The sequence below is a fragment of the Apis laboriosa genome, unplaced genomic scaffold (genome assembly GCF_014066325.1).
Source record: "Apis laboriosa isolate Shangri-la unplaced genomic scaffold, ASM1406632v1 scaffold170_cov151, whole genome shotgun sequence".
Classification (NCBI taxonomy): Eukaryota; Metazoa; Arthropoda; class Insecta; order Hymenoptera; family Apidae; genus Apis; species Apis laboriosa.
In genome coordinates this window covers 141,516-158,048 of record NW_025222134.1, presented here as the reverse complement: position 1 = coordinate 158,048, position 16,533 = coordinate 141,516, and the positions used below count along the sequence as shown (strand labels likewise).

Here is a 16,533-nt window from a genome sequence, read left to right as displayed (position 1 = left end):
TTTTTAGGCTGATTGATTCGAAATTAGTACAATCAAATAAATGCATAAATATCAATTAGTTATATAATAATTGTCTTTGAAAATTAAATTCATTAATTTATTCATTTTATCACTTTCAAAAATCGAATATCTCACATGTATTTTAATTCTTTAATTTTATCTTCGTTTTATCTACTCTTATTCCAATGTTGATATTCTTAATATCATCTGATCTGAAATATTAAATTTGTTAATTATGTAACTGATTATAAAGATATATAAATATATAACACATGATAATTCTTTATGTAAGACTTATAAAAGTAAAATTTTATATTTTATTGTAAATATCGCTATAAATTTTTCAAGCATTTAAATGTGTACACATATATACAAATATATATATATTATTGAGTCAAATTGTAAATGAAATTATTACAATTATAATTAAAACAATTAAAACAAGAAGAAGGAAATTAAAAAATAAATCGAAAACAAAAAAAAACAAAAGAAAACAAACTGAATCATTTGAATTGAGCGTCACTGAAACTTCGATGAACGACGTCGGGAGAAGCAGCGCCTCTCTTCGGATAGCTACATACAGAGTCTAGCGTTCGGGTGCATTCGGTTTTCCTGCCACGAAGTTGCCAATGAGTGGCGCGACGCACATAGGTTCGCGTTGCCAGTCACCGACGGAGCTTGATCGTCTACGTGCCTCTTTAAATCAGCAAGTTTACAGTTGTGATCGAGAACATTTTTCCAATCACAATCGAATATCTTCGATGCTTCCTGTATTGTCTCAAAAATGATATTTTAACATTTGTGTAACTTAAATTCAACATAAATTCTGATAGCAACGTTGAATATGTTTAAAATCGCTCTGAAACTATATCGATCCAATGTCGGGTGAAGTGAATACGAACGTGTAGCTGTGTAGAATTGTGTAGCGTCGTCGCGTCATTCCGCGCCATTCGCCGATTTGTTTTGACATGTGTGTGTTCTGCCATATTGGATTAACACGTCGTATATTAAGGGCTAAATAGGCGCGAGTTTCGCGCTAAAAAGGTATGTTTATTCTCATTTCTGATTTTATATTTCTTTAATATAAAAACTGATCAATAAGAATGATATTTTCGCGACGTGTTTATTCAAACAAAAACATAGTCAAAAATGATGAATCTAGATAAATTCTTTTGATATATTTTATTTCACTAATAATTATATTTCTTTTGATTTCAATGATGACTTCTATGTAAAAAAAAATTTATACCGTAATGTCGAAAAATGGCCGTCGCGTCCTTTCTATTTGATTTGTATCACTTAACTATAAGAAATATAAAAAAAAATTTTTAATTAGAATTATGAATTACATTTTTTCGATAAAAAATTTATATAATATAAATATATAAATACATTTACAATTTTAAAACAAAAACAATTTATCGGGCTTCGGTATGATTATAGCATGTTGATATTCGTGTCAAGGTTCACGAATATATTTATCGAATAATTAAACATTTAAGGAACCGTTTTAAAATGGTTGATTAAAATGATTGATCAATTATTCAGAAAATTAAAAAAAATTAATTGTTAATTTTCGTGTTTTTCCAATTGATCTTTCCTAAAATGGTTGAATTTTCATCTCTTTTTCGACGTCAACGATCTTTACTTTCGTTTTCCTTTCTATGATATACCAATGTGCATCTGTTTGACATATATAAATTTTGAAAAAATCTGATAGATCCAAGAATAACGAACGATATATATAAGATTAAATAATCAAAGATAAAACGAATGCTGATTCTTTTTTAAATAATTGTCGTTGTAGTTCTACTGTCTTTGTCGTTGTTCATTGTCATCGATGGATGCAATTCTTTTAACCTATGCAACAACTTACGTAATACAATTGCTAATATATCGTGCAGTTTGGTCATCGTAATTCTAGTGATTCATCTTTTACTACTATAAGATTTTTCCGATTGTTTTTTTCAATTCAAGTTCATATTGAGTTTGCGAAAAACTAAAACACGTATTGATAACAATCTACAGTCCGTCATTTTATACAAATATTTACAATATGAATCTTACAATAACTCATCGAATTATAAATAAAAAAAAGATTATTAAAAATGATATTATTGCATGTCTGTTCTATGAAAAAAGAATATGCAAGCATTGAACGTGACCCGGTTTACCTAAGTTATTCTTAGGCAAAGGCATTCGTTCGTTGTATATGAGCGTGCGCGCGCGCGCGTATAATCATTTATATATACGTTCACATCGAATCGAATTTAAGGAAATTAAAAAAATGATAATAACATTTTTTCCGGCATTTTTTAATTTTTAATACGCAATCATTGATAATATAATGTTGTTAATTAAAAGCTTGCGTTTAATCTCACACTTTATGTCTCGACGTCGGGATACTCGAAGAACTGGTACACGAAATGAGTTTCTTCTTAATTAATCAACTTAATTAATGGGAAAAAGATAGTTCATCTCGTGGGATTAGCTATTTTCTTGAATCAATCCCAGATGATTTGTCTTAAATTTAGACTAGTTTTTTTTTTTTGTCGAAAGCAATGATTGCTTTCATGAGAAAGACATGAGAGAATTCTTTAACGAAGAACAATATTACATAAAGAATATTTATTTCTCTATATATTTCAATTAATAATTTCAATAAACTGACGGAATACTTTGCTTTTGTATTACGCAATTGTGTTCTTGTAACATTTAATCGTAGTATTTCGTTTACATTCCAGAGCAATACTTTTTCGGGACAACAATGGATCGTACAACGAGAATCGCGTGGATCATTTAAGGTACGAATTCGATATTATAGAAAAAATTTAAGATGAAGCTAATAATCTTTGGATTATTAATTTAAGTTTCCGCGAAATTTTTTGTGCAATAGAAAACTTGTTAGATATCATTAGGTTATTAGGTCGATTCGACAAATCAACAGAAGCACGTACTTGCATGTGTCATAGAACGTTTCAAACACGAGATATTATTAGAATTAGCTTCCTCTGTTGAAATTTTGCTTCTCGCGCTTCCTTTTTCCCACTTTCCTGCTATAAAATCGAATAAAATCTATATAATTTCTAGATTTCAGAATTCAATTTCAATTTTAAATATATATAATATATTTTATATTACATAATATTTGAAAATTTGAATATTAAATATGAATTAAATTTACATAAAATATATATTTTATAATATGGATGTATATGATTTAAAAAATTTGTTAAATATTGTATTGTTTAAATTTTTATAAATTAATATTCTAAACAACTGCATTAAAATATAATAAATATGATAAAAAAGTATAAATTATCAAGATTCATTAATGATTCGTTGATGATCACGAATGAAATGAAAAATAATGAGAGTAAAAAAGAAAAAAATAGAAATCACGATGAAAAAATAACGAAAAATCGTATCGAAATATTTTTAATGAAGATGCACAGTGTATATTTATTGAATGGCCCAGACGTTCGTACATTTAACGAATAAGCTCTTCCGTTTATGGCTCTCGAAGCAATTCGTGTGAGTAGAGATGCTGTTTGTTTGCAATTGTACATGCATCGAAGTACGGTTTGAACGCGCAGTCTACAGGAATCTTCGATAGTTACTACATAACCTATACATACATAGAATCGAGTTTTGCTTACATTTGAATAGTCTCGAGTATACACTTCTGCTGCTACCACGGTAAATCGAGGAAAACTTACAAACTGAGAGAAAGTTTATTTCGTTTCATTTTGCAAAACACGTAAAATAATTTCAAAATTGCGAGCACGTATCTTATCGCTCTAGTGATTTTTTAAATCTAGTGATTTTCTATTCCTTATTAATTCCTTATTAATATGTTCAATGAATTAATTACTTGTAAGTTGAAACGGAGCTAGAAAACCGTAAGCAACATGCCATCGATGAACGAAACGGTGAAACGCGGATGTTGCTCTCTCTTTTTCTCTTTCTCTTTCTCTAACAACCTCGATGCAACGAATAAAAGATATGAGAACGTTGCATTCTGCATTTCACACAACTCCTCACTGTCTTCTCATTTTATTTTCAGACACGATTACTTCTTTTTCTCAGTAAATTTTTTGGTAAGCAAGAATTTTCAACAAAGTATTAAATGACTTCTATAATATTCATTTCGCTTCGTCATTTATTTATTCTTTTCAACTATCTATTTCCCTCTCTCCATTCACCTTCTTTACGTCAGTGACGATTTTAGCGTCGTAGGCAATCATCAAATAGCTACGCAATAAAAACACAAGCCTACACGATAAAGCATTCCCTCTCCATTGAATTTTGAATATATATATATATATATATATAAAAAGTTGGCGCAATAAAATTGAATATCATAAATGTTTATCAAATAGATGTTGTAACATTGTAAAAATTATATTGATTCATACATATATTGATTCATTCATTTGACATCACTACCAATGCCAAATTCTTTTTACTTTTTTATTTAGATTCATTTCGTTGCTAGATTGCTTTCGTACTTTCTCTATTAGTACTCTTACATAATGTTGCGCTTCACCTATCTTACCTACGAGAGAATTATATACCATTACTCTAAATTGTGAATAGAAAGTATATATAATATATATATATATATATATCGTAGAAATTTGAAGTTTCATCAATGCGAATATTTTTCTTACTGTTTTATCATATTCGTGACAGGGACAATAGTCATTGAGCATGTAGCTTTATACGACTACTAAAGTAGGACAAACGTGTTCGTAAAATGACAACGAATAATATCAAATGGCTGTAATACTGCGCGCAAGATACATATGTATAAACGTGCATAAAATTTAATTTTCTCTTTCGTATAGTATGTATGTAACGTTGCACGCTATGATTATGCAACGTTTATAATTATACAAAATTTATTTATGTATGTGTTATTAAAACATCGTAAAATTTTTCGCACGAAAATTAATTTTTCACGGCGGTTGATTACAGGAAGTATGATACAACACGAGTACATCTTATTAATCGAAGGATATATATATATATATATAATTTTGTTAGAAGAATAAATTAAGTAATTGATTGACGTGTGCACAAAATCAGAGAAATGGAATCTAAATTCGATCTCACGGTATTCGAACCAAGAAATATCTTTGACACCTTTGATATGTATATATATATATATATATCTTCGGAAATACGGAGCTAGGCGAAATGGTGCTGTTACGATCCCATTTTCATGCTGATAAGATCGATTTATATATACATGTACATGCCGTGATATTATACAATCTACGTTTCAACGAAAGGTCGAATCAGTTCCTTCGAAAACGATCGCTTCTCTCGGTTGGAGGCAGATATCGATTCTCGACAGAGACGGCTCTTGGTCAGGGAATTTGAAATGCTTCTCTCGGTTATTTGGTCCGTCGATTTTGCATGCAAAACGTGTTTTCGCGTGACAGCCTCCACTGGATTACCATTGGATATAGGGCGACGATATCAAGGGATTTTATTCTTTGCAAAGCTATTGATTATTGCATTCTTCATATTCGCTACATTTTTGCATAATGTAATTTCTTTTCTCTCTCTCGAATTTTTCACTTTCCATCTTTTCTTAATTTAAACTCTAATCTATAACAAATATTATGTTATTTAAATCCTAACCTATACTAATTTTTTCGATGAAAAAAACATTGGGATTAAATGGAAAAGACTGTTAAAACTATTTTATATCGTAATAAAATAAATTGATATATTTACAAGAAGAAAAAAAAAAGAAGAAAAGAAATAAAAGATGGTATTATAGTCGAGAAGGGAGAAGAGAAGATGCATTAAGCGTGATTTGTCATATTACGATAAAGCTTGGGTGAAGGGAGATCTACCCTAATTACAGTATTTATGAAAGCACTGTGAAAGCTCTATAATACTCCAAAAAATGGAGTATTATAATTACCCAGATTTCATGTTTTCAAGTAAAAAACATGTAATTTGTTCGTTCGATGATTATAAATGGTATATACAGCGAAAGAACGTGTCTCGTATATCGTATCTTTTTATTTCATACGTATCTCTCTTTTTTTTATATCGATTTGAGTATGACGTATGAGTCGAAGATCGATCTATAGAAAAATAAAATACAGATATATAAATATCGATATATAAAATCTCCAAATATCTTTATTACTCCATACAATTGAATTTTTATTTCTATGATTTTCTATATGATGAAACATATTGAATGTATCGTTTAATTCAGTAAACAATGTAGTAGGAGGGGAATAATTAGATCATTTCGAGCGTGATAAATCTCGTTCAATATCGAAACAACAACGATATCCCGAAACGATTTTATCTATCTAATCCCAATTTATCGTTATTTAAATAAAACTGATCGTTAAGTAAATCCAAAAGATTTTGCATTGTAAATTTTCGTAACGAATAACTTTAAAGGTTAATCACGATACAAAGCATTGAGAGAGAGGGAGAGAGCGCGAAGGGTAAAATCTTGGTGGTGCGACGAGAAGTGCAAGGGGTTGAGTTGGCGAACAGACGAATACAACATAGACGGATAGATGGATAAAGATGAGCATACGCTTCGAGGCTGGTCTCGTAAAATATGCAAGCTGCAATCACGTCTCTTGAATAGAAAAGGTCAGGAACAGAGTGAAGAAGAAGGAAAAGTCGCGTAAGGGATAGCGAATAGAAGGAAGAGAGCAGATTGAGTGGTAGGGTGGGGGGATGCGGCTTGAGAGAGAGAGAGAGAAGAAGGGAGGAATAGAGAGAGAGAGAGAGAGAGAGAGANGAGAGAGAGAGAGAGAGAGAGAGAGAGAGAGAGAGGGTGGATAGAGAAGTTGCGAAGTGAAGGGGGGAAGGGGAAAGTGGAAAGAATAGTGAGTGGGGGGATGATAGCAACGTTGAGTGTAGAAGTAGAATCGTGGACCGAGACAGATACTACTGGCAGGAAGAAAAGGGTTCTGAGAGAGGAGACGAAAAAGAGAAGGAGAGAAAGCTGAAAAAGAGAAGAGGGAAAAGCGGGTACCCTCTGCGCGTTTTGAAGAGCAGCGGTCGTAATACTGCTGAAACTGCGAGTCCCTCTTCTTTCTGCTACGTTCGCGAAAAATTTTCATAACTAACCGATCTAGCGTTGTGAATTTCTGTTTCTTCTTTTTTGCTATTTTTATGATATAATTAAGACATATGGAATAGATTTGATGGCGTACATAATCAACTTTAGATTTATTTATCTAATGATCTACGCGTAACATTTATTAGCATATATAAACAATTTGTCTACTAAAAATTTAAATATAAATGTAAACATAAATTATAACATAAAATATTACGTATATGAAATATATTTAATTATTAAAATTAATTAAACATTACAATTTAATGGCAGTAATTAATATAAATATTTATGCATTTTATATACAATACATGTATACATACATGTTACATGCATGCGCGAACTATAACTGCCTTATTATATACATATTTATATAATAATACAACAACAATTTTATATATATATATAAATGAAATATATAATCTTATCTGCAAATGTAATATTATTTTTATGTATTGGATCTATCAATCAGATCCACAATCTTTTTTAATTTCTCGTGGATACAATACATAATTAAATACATAATTAAATAATAAAAATATAGATAAACAAACATAATATAATGCGATCTCATACCATCAAAGATATTTGAATTGTAAAACACGAGATGTTAATCTGCAAGAAGCAATCAATTACTTACTTTAGTTCTTTTTCACTTCGCAGCAAGCTAGACCAATTCAGAAAATATTTTGTTTGTTCCAGGTCGGGGGCGATCAATGCCCGATGGCGTGGACTGGAACGCAACGTTGGAGAAATCCTGCTCCAGAGTAAGTAGAACTCTTTATAAAAGAAAATATAGAAATATCGTTTATCGTGCCCTTTTACTTTCCTCGTTGTTCAATAAATCAAAATAAGCATGGTATAGCCAATTGAGTCCGAGAAGAAAGAATATTGGGAGAGAAGGAATCGGGAAAAAAGTCAAAGTATCGGCTTGACATCGACATTGGCCTTCGATCGATTCGAAACGCGCAGAGAAATCCGGATGGTAAAGTGGAGGCAGTAATAGGCGAGTTCTTTCGACTGCGAAATCAATATGTATATACTCTTTTACTCTCGAATATTCTACCCACCTTTCAATCTCGATGAATAAGACAGAAGGTTCTTGTCTTCGAGTTCGGACATCTTTGATCAGTCTCGATTGGATGCTTCGTCGTGATTCTAATTATGATTGATCGAGAAGCGAATCTAAAAAAATTTCATATCGTTATTTCCTTTTAGAATCGATGCAAAAATATTAAAATATTTTTAGTTGTCACGTTAAAAAATAATCAAATTTACTTTGAATCATTTACGTTTTCATTCTCTCTATTCATCTGGTTTATTTTTATTTTATTACTTCGATCAAAGAAAAAGAAAAGGAAAAAAGGATCGAAAAAGATGAAAAAATCGCGGTAGAGTCGAGAATGTCTTCCTCTCCTCTCATAATTCGATTGATAGACGGCGCAACCGGGCGGATTAATTATCAGTTATTGGTGCTACTGCTGTTGATGATGGAAAAGAAATGAAAATGAGAATAGAAGCGGGATTGAGCAGTGGGTATGAGGAACAGAGTGAAGGAGAGTAGCTGTATCGGTAGCAGACCAATTAACTAGTTATAGGGCAGCTTTCATCAGCTCGACAATCGACCGGATCGATTCGGGGTGAATAACTTTTCTAGTCGAGTTTCTACCGATATTGCGTAGAATCTATGACCGAGATGGATACGCACCGTCCGTTTCCGCTTGTTAAGCTCCTTTCATACTCGGTCGGTTACTAGTCGGTCTTGTAAATCGGGTCTACCATTTATTGATTCGCAAGGTATTCTCTAGCTCGGATAAATAGAGAAACAGAAGAGAAAGATGGAAAAAGAAGCAAACAGGAAGGGACGGATGTGAAAGAGAAGAAGGAGAGGTAGAAAGGATAGGTAGTCTTTGATTCTGAATCCGTCGGCTGGAAGGAATGTATTCTTGTAAGAAAAAAAATGCTATTGATATTATGCATTTGTTTTCTTCTCATTATAATAGGTAACAATCGGTAATTGCACGATTTAATCGAATCGTTTGAGAACACAGACTGCGAGATATCATGTCTCGATGTTAAAGATCTTGTATTCTTTACCTGGTCATATTGAATTTCATTTTCAAGTCGAAAGGATTTATGTATATCGCCAATGTTTTAATGCAATACGTTGCGACTGGAAAGGCATCGTATATTGAGCGAGTTCAACGCCCTCTGGAAGTACACGAAGGTACTTACGTAGAGCCGATGTCACTTTATTCGATAATTGACAGCACTGAAAATCCTGTCAGACGTTAGCAATTGCATTATCTTGGAAGCTTCACAGTTAATGTTACGTCCATCCTCGGAACTCGTATATCCTTCCCAGTAGTACAGTATTACGTAATTAGGTGTAGACGACAAGGACTCTCCCAAGAGTAGCTAACCTATAATGTTCCGTGATACTTTGTCTTTGAAATTAATCGCTTTGAAATGAAACGGATTGGTATACGTTTCAACATTTCATGTATTCGGATACTTAGCGATTTAGAAACATGAAATACGTTTTAAAGACGTGGAAATATAAAAAGTTATAGTAAAAGTTAGGTTATGCTTGTAAATCCTCGAGGTCTAGCCACCGAATAATTCGATGGAAAGTTTCAAAGTTAGGTTTGGATGTGATTAAGTCATTAGCCAGCGCGTTAAAGTGGATGCCGGAAGGGTTGCGATCTTATTACATCAGATGAATTAATCGAAAATTATTTCGCTCGAGAAGTATTGATCCCAGTCTAGATTTATATGAAGATCATGATACATAAACATATAATTATTTTAATTATTTTTTTAAAGATAATTTTAAAATATTATCAAGTAATGTTACATTGCTAACATGATACTTTCGTTTTATTTTAGAATGAAATCTATATTCTTTTCATAATTTTGTAAATTTAAAAAATATTTTTATCATAAGATTAATCAGAATATATTTCATAGAATATATTTACAATCTATTTTTAAAAAGTTTTTTTTTTTGAAACTATTTTTTCACTATATACATCAGAAATCCATAAAAAATAAGCTATATCGTCTTTTCCCTTATGATCTTCATGTACAAAATACAGATTAAAAATTAATCCATGAATACATGGTTCTTTTAGTGCGAACAATTTTCAATCTACGATTTCGATCGAATCGTTATTTTTCATTTCTCGCCGACTTGTGCAGAATAAAAAAAAAAAAGAACTTCATAATTGAAATAGACTTTATCGCGATTTAAGTTTATACCGTATACGTTGCATGTTATATTCACAACGCGATTATGAGCTATAGTTCTCTCCCGAGACAATATGCTGAATCAAATGGTAATTGCAGACACTGATGTAACGATTAGTAATAAACCAAGGTATGACCGACACACCCATACCCCACCCATACCCATATACTCGCGAAGAACCGCACATCCATCGCGCATCCTTTTAATCGATCGATATGGCGATTTAGGTCGATGAACCTGCTATCGTTCTACTCTATTAGTTTAGTTTTCAAATGGAGTGTATCGGTACTTAAACTCGTGCTGGTATTCGTGACAAAACTGTATCGAGTTCACTTTGATAAATGGGTCGTTTCTCTTGAGTTAAATGTCTCTATGGTTACAATACGTGTAAAGCAACACATCTTCGATTCGAATGATAAACAATAATTTTATTATTAATTATAACACAATCATGATCGCGTGTATTTTGTTTCGTTTGTGACGCATAATTTATATATATATATATATAATTATATAACTTTCCAACCAATCATCAATGTCACAAGTATGTATACACGTATGTGCGTACGTACATGCGCATTTACGATTATTGCGCGCATTGCCACGTTCGCTTCTATATCCTATATATTCTATGGATGTGCTATATACATATACATGTAGATAGGTGCGCGACGCAGGACACGCGTATCGACCACTGACCCATATCCGAAAACGGCTGCGCCGCTCGATACTCATCGATTCGTTGAATTAAATGAAACAATGTTTTTGCGAACAATAGCTTCTCCCTTTTCGTCATCTGCTTCCTTTTTCTTTGCTTTCACCAGAGGCGAAGTTACATAGATACGTAAATATAGATTCTGTACGCGTTCATTTAGAACGCGTTATCCTTTCTCTAAGAAGTAAATGAAAGATGTATTGGAGGCAGGAAACTCGCTGATAATCATGCTACTTCTTTATCTCTTCTCTCCTTTTTTTAGTGTCTGATCATATGTTTCTTCGGTTAATTTCGAAGATTGTTACTTCGAATGAAACATTCAAAATATACGGATATCCGCGCGTTCGATTTTATTATTTCGCGTATTGATACTTTTCTTTTCGTTTAGTTTCGACTAATATATCTTGGTAAGTTGATATGGCTAAAAGTCGATCAGTTCTGATTGACCGATAAAAAAAGAAAATCTCGAAGGGCAATCGATTCTTACCAAAGTTAATCGAAAATAACTGAAAGGTTCTGGAATCGAAATTCTCGATTATTTCATTAGTTCGAAGGGTTCAAGAGGCATGAGAATATCTATCAGAATTGGAATAATAATTTCTTGTTCAACTAATTTGTATTCTCTTTGGATACGAACTCAAAGAGTAAAATAATTTTTCTTCGGTTGTATTCATTCAAATATACAGAATGTAAGATTAAACAATAAAGCAGAATATTAATCAGAAAAGTTAATGATACGAAAGACACGCCGAATTTCACATCAAGTTGAATTTTTCATTGTTGGAAAAGAAAATGATTGTCACCTAGTATGTAAACAACTCTAATTGGAAGGTAATCCAGGAACGAGCTCTCTTCGTAAATTGAGGTGCTTTTTCCATGGAATTTCTAGCAATTGAAAGAGAAGAGGAAAAAAGAGGAAAAGAGGAAAAAGCGACGCGATACGACGTTTACCTAATATCTCGTTCAGCTTTGAGTAATTTTACTGTTTGCGAAGACAATTTCATCGGTTGAAAGCTGATTAGAAAATTTTCTCTATTGCTTTCTCGTAGCTCTGCTAATGAGCAGATTCGAGTTATCGAATTTCTTTTGCACTTTTTGTGTTCCGATTGAAAGAGTTTTATTCAATTTCAACGTAACAGTGTTTAATTAGTGGGAATATAAGAGCATTGATACTCAAAATATAGTCATGTGATGTCTATAATTGAAAATTAAATAAACAAAATTAAAATTATTTGGAAAACAATTTTTTAATAAATCAATATATTATCTATCTCTTGATATATTAAGGCAAATGTTTCATATATAATATAAATATAATAGATTTATATAAATGTTCAGAATTAATTATAAAAATAATTAAATATACCTGATATTTTTACCTAATAAAAGAGAATATAACAAAGAAAATAATTTTACAAAAAAAATATAAATTTATATAAGTTTATATAAGTAATATGTTAATGAGAATTATTTTAATAGATCATTTAAATTTTCAGTCTATCAGGAGAAGGAGGATAAATATTATAAATAAATAATAATTAATATTAATTTTACTCATTTATTAATTCATTATTAATTTATACATATTTGATTAGAATTTAAGTTTTAAAATTTGCTGTTATAACAAATTGACCAAAGAATGTTTTATATACTCATGAACAATAGTATAAATACGTTTGAATTCAGGAGTATTGATCTCAAACACGATTTAATCGTGATCACTGTTACCATCAGAATGGTTATCCGTGAAAGTTGTTTAGATAGTTCGGTCTAACATTTTTCATTGAATTTATATCAATTTATATAAATAAGATCATATACGTGCACGCTTTATGCCAAGTTGAAACCAAGTGATACGATTATCTTTATATTTTTTCATATCTCAAATAGAGAGAAATCAACTAAAACAGAATCCATAAGCAGGTGCATAATATTAGTCGTATAAATATGAAGAAAGAAAGGAATATCGAATGTCTAAACCAGCTTGGCGTTCTTTGAACCGCAGAAAGTAGACAAGATTATTTTACAAGCGAAATTCGAAGCTCTGTGGCGAAGATAACGATCGATGAAAATTTGCTATTGTGAAAAGTAATAAAATGAGATAACACAAGATACAAATTTGTCGCGATAGCATAAAATTTACAATTCATTGATGAAAGAGAACGATCTGAAATTTGTAATCGTTATACCAATGATTGGAACGTTGGAATGATTCTTCGACGAGAAAGGAAGAAAGAAAAAAAAAGAAAAGAGAATATTCCTGATTTTTATTCCAACAACTTTCGAATAATTATGATCTTGAATTATGAATCAAACGTTAACGAATCTGATGATGACGAAGTGCTGCTGTGCTTCGTACTGTAATGTTGAAAAGCCGAATAAGAAAGTAAAAGAAAAATGAAGAGGGAAAGATGGGGAAAGAGGAAAATGGTCTTTTTTCTATCATTAAAAAAATTTCTCTTTGGATAAACTTTCGAAAAACGGTTTTTCTCAAATTCCTTCGCTCTCTTATTTAATCAATTATTTTTTATCTTCTTTACATAATATTATTTTTTTATTTGCACAAATCTCTTGATGAATAAATAAATTGAATCGTTCTCTCTTAACAATGCAGTTATATCGCAATTATAATGACTTACCACGAACAAACGATAGAAATGAGGAAGCGAAGAGGAAAAAGAATCGAAAGAAGTGGTTGTCATATTGCAATTACGAGACAGTTTTTCTATCTGTAATAATTATTATATGCCATTGTGTAAGAGAAGATGCGAGATAACCCGCACACGTTCGAAGACATAATAAAAGTTAAACAAGTATCAAAGAGGTGGTCAAGAAATTGTTGTCTGAGTCCTCTTTCAACGAAACGTGAAACGACGACCATATATATATTCTCGATGAAAGAGAGAACAAATGGATCAATGATTAGTTGGAATAATAAGCGAGTTTTTTCCTCCCATCCCATTCATCTCGACGACAAAGTTGTCTCTCGATGGTTGTATTTCCACGGTAATTAACAATCGCGATTACCACTAACCAAAGACCGCATTGCGTCAGTACGCGCGAGTAGGTTTATCGGTACCGCCTTGCAATTTTCCTCGCCAACCATCCCTCGTTTCCTCGCTACTCTTGCTATTTCTCTCACCACCCACCATCTGATACTCCTCTTTGCTCCCCCTGACCTCTACGCGTCCTTTCCTCCCTATCCGACCCCTCTTACCTTTCTCTCCCTTTTCCGCTTCATCCTTTCCCTTCTCTTATTTGGCGCCGACCTCCTCAATCTCGACGTTATATTTTCTGCCATTACTATCACCACTAGTATCGACATGCACAGTAATGTTTCTGTCATCCTTCCAATCTTCTGATATTTTTTGATAGTCATTCAATACGAGACACTCCGTATTAAGTTTGATTCAATGTATATTTGATCATTCAAATGGATTCACATCGAATATTATAAGTTATAATCGAAACGTATTCGTTTTCTGATTGAAAATCTTTAATCAAATAACCTGTATATGTTATGTGTTGCTCAGAGATTCCTTTATAAGGAATGAGAGATCTGATTGGATATTTCTGATAGATCGAATACGATTATAAAAATGGAAACGTTTATTGGCCGAAAATAAGATCGAATAACATCGCTTCCCTTCCTTTTATACCGTTCCTACTGCCATCTTCTCAGTTCCCTAGAGTACTATACTTGCTGGGGAGAAGCCCTCAATAAGAAATGCGGTTGTTTGATTGGTTATTTCTAATATGTATATCGAATAAAATCATAAAGATACGAGTGCCTATTGGTAGAAAATTTCACATATATACAAATAAAATTTTAACGTAAGATATTTCAACTAAACAAAAAGTTCAAACTAACATTAATATAAAAAAGTATATTATTATCATTATCGCATAATTTATTTCATCTTCTATCTAATATTCGTTATTCTTGTACCATCCAAGAGAATTTCATCTCACTATATAGTATATAACGAAATAATAAAATCGAGCAATCTAAAAGAGAAGAAATTATACTATGTTTGACAAGAGAAAGTAAACAGATCTTATGCATGATCTCTATAGAATCGAACGATACGTTTGTTCCAGAGGTGACGATGTACAACGATCGATCGAGCTGCTGGACAAAGTGCTCTCAGAGTACGACGAGCACGAAGCAGAGGGCGAAGGTGGTGGAGGCGTCGGCGTCGGCGTCGGCAGTGGCGGTGGCGGCGGCGGTGACGGTAGTGGAGGTGGGAGCGGCGGAGGTGTTGGGGATTGTGGCAGCAGCACCGAACCAAGTATTGGTCTCACACCTGACGACGAAAGTCCGTCCTTAGGTATCTTTTATCCCTTTTTCGTTTTTTTTTTCCTTTCTTCCCTTTCCATTCTCCTTCACGCCATCTTCCGTTTTATTTCTTCCTTTCATCTCTATGACCTTCGCGATAATATTGATATTCTGTTTATTTTTTTATTTTTTTATTTTTTCTACTTCTTTCATCCATTCCTTCTCTTTTCATCCATTTTCCGTATATCATTTATGTTCATCTTGTCACACGATCAAGCTTGATGATATTGATCGAAAATTAATATTGGATTGGTGCATATGAAATGTAATTTTTTAAAAATAAAATTATTTTAACTATAATTATATTAATTACTTTAACTATATATTTAATTATATATCTCTAAAGTATCAATATATTTAAAGTTATTATATATATTTAATTGAAGAGTCTTTTTTTTTAAATAATTTATTGATCATTGATTAAAAAATTATTCATTTTGTAGATGTAGATCAATTAAAAGATGATTTTAAATTCATATATGGAAATCATAAATATTATGATAAATTTTATTAAATATATGTAGTTTTCAGAATATGCTATTTATTATAAATTTCTTTTTGCTTAATAGAATAGATAGATAATTAAAAAAAAAAATTAAATAATAACTCATTGAATTCAAATTTTAAAAAAATACAATTTTATGTGCATTATCTAATATTATCTTTTTAGAATTTTTTTCTAATTCTAAAATGACTTCTTCGTATAATATAGACAAAATGAATAATATATGTTTAAAAAATATAAGAACTATCCAAGAAATATAAAATAAAAATCAACAATTTCATCAAATTAGGAAGAATATAAATAAAAATTTATTAGAAATTTTATTTTAAAATTTTATTTTAAAATTTGAACATTCTTCGAGAAAAAAACTAAAACGATCATGTAACGAGTATTTGTATAACATGAAGGAACGGAAATTCGATCTTTTTGAAAAAAAAATGAAAATGGTTCGAGATTAATGGATAATATGGAAGAAGAAAATTCGATCGAAGTAGAAGGTGTTTGCAGGGAAGAACGATAATGGTAATCTATCGAAATACGTATCCGAAAGATATGTATCCTTTCGATCGCGATAAAGATAAAATTTATAAGAATACACGCTCTCTTGACA

At 31.5% G+C, this 16,533-nt stretch overlaps 1 protein-coding gene and 1 long non-coding RNA gene across 8 annotated transcripts in view; one reads left to right on the top strand and one right to left on the bottom strand.

Annotated features, from left to right (window-relative positions):
- Window positions 1-639: 639 nt before the first annotated feature.
- Window positions 640-16,533, top strand: part of LOC122711391 — a 31,035-nt gene continuing 15,141 nt past the window's right edge. For 3 of the 7 annotated variants that reach the window (XR_006346089.1, XM_043930143.1, XM_043930139.1), the window contains exons 1-4: window positions 641-1,044; window positions 2,745-2,804; window positions 7,817-7,881; window positions 15,181-15,410. Coding sequence is in view for 4 of the 7 variants with exons in the window: in XM_043930143.1 (XP_043786078.1) it covers window positions 7,838-7,881; window positions 15,181-15,410 (274 nt within the window). In the remaining 3 variants the exon portion in view is untranslated. Of the gene's footprint in view, window positions 1,045-2,725; window positions 2,805-7,816; window positions 7,882-15,180; window positions 15,411-16,330; window positions 16,446-16,533 lie in introns of all 7 variants that reach the window. The other 4 variants (XM_043930144.1, XR_006346090.1, XM_043930141.1 and 1 more) reach the window with 4 other exon arrangements.
- On the bottom strand, window positions 7,771-14,497 carry LOC122711392. The gene is made up of 3 exons (XR_006346091.1): window positions 14,297-14,497; window positions 8,185-8,299; window positions 7,771-7,893 (listed from the first exon to the last, which is right to left on the bottom strand). It is a non-coding gene; the product is annotated as an uncharacterized LOC122711392 (long non-coding RNA).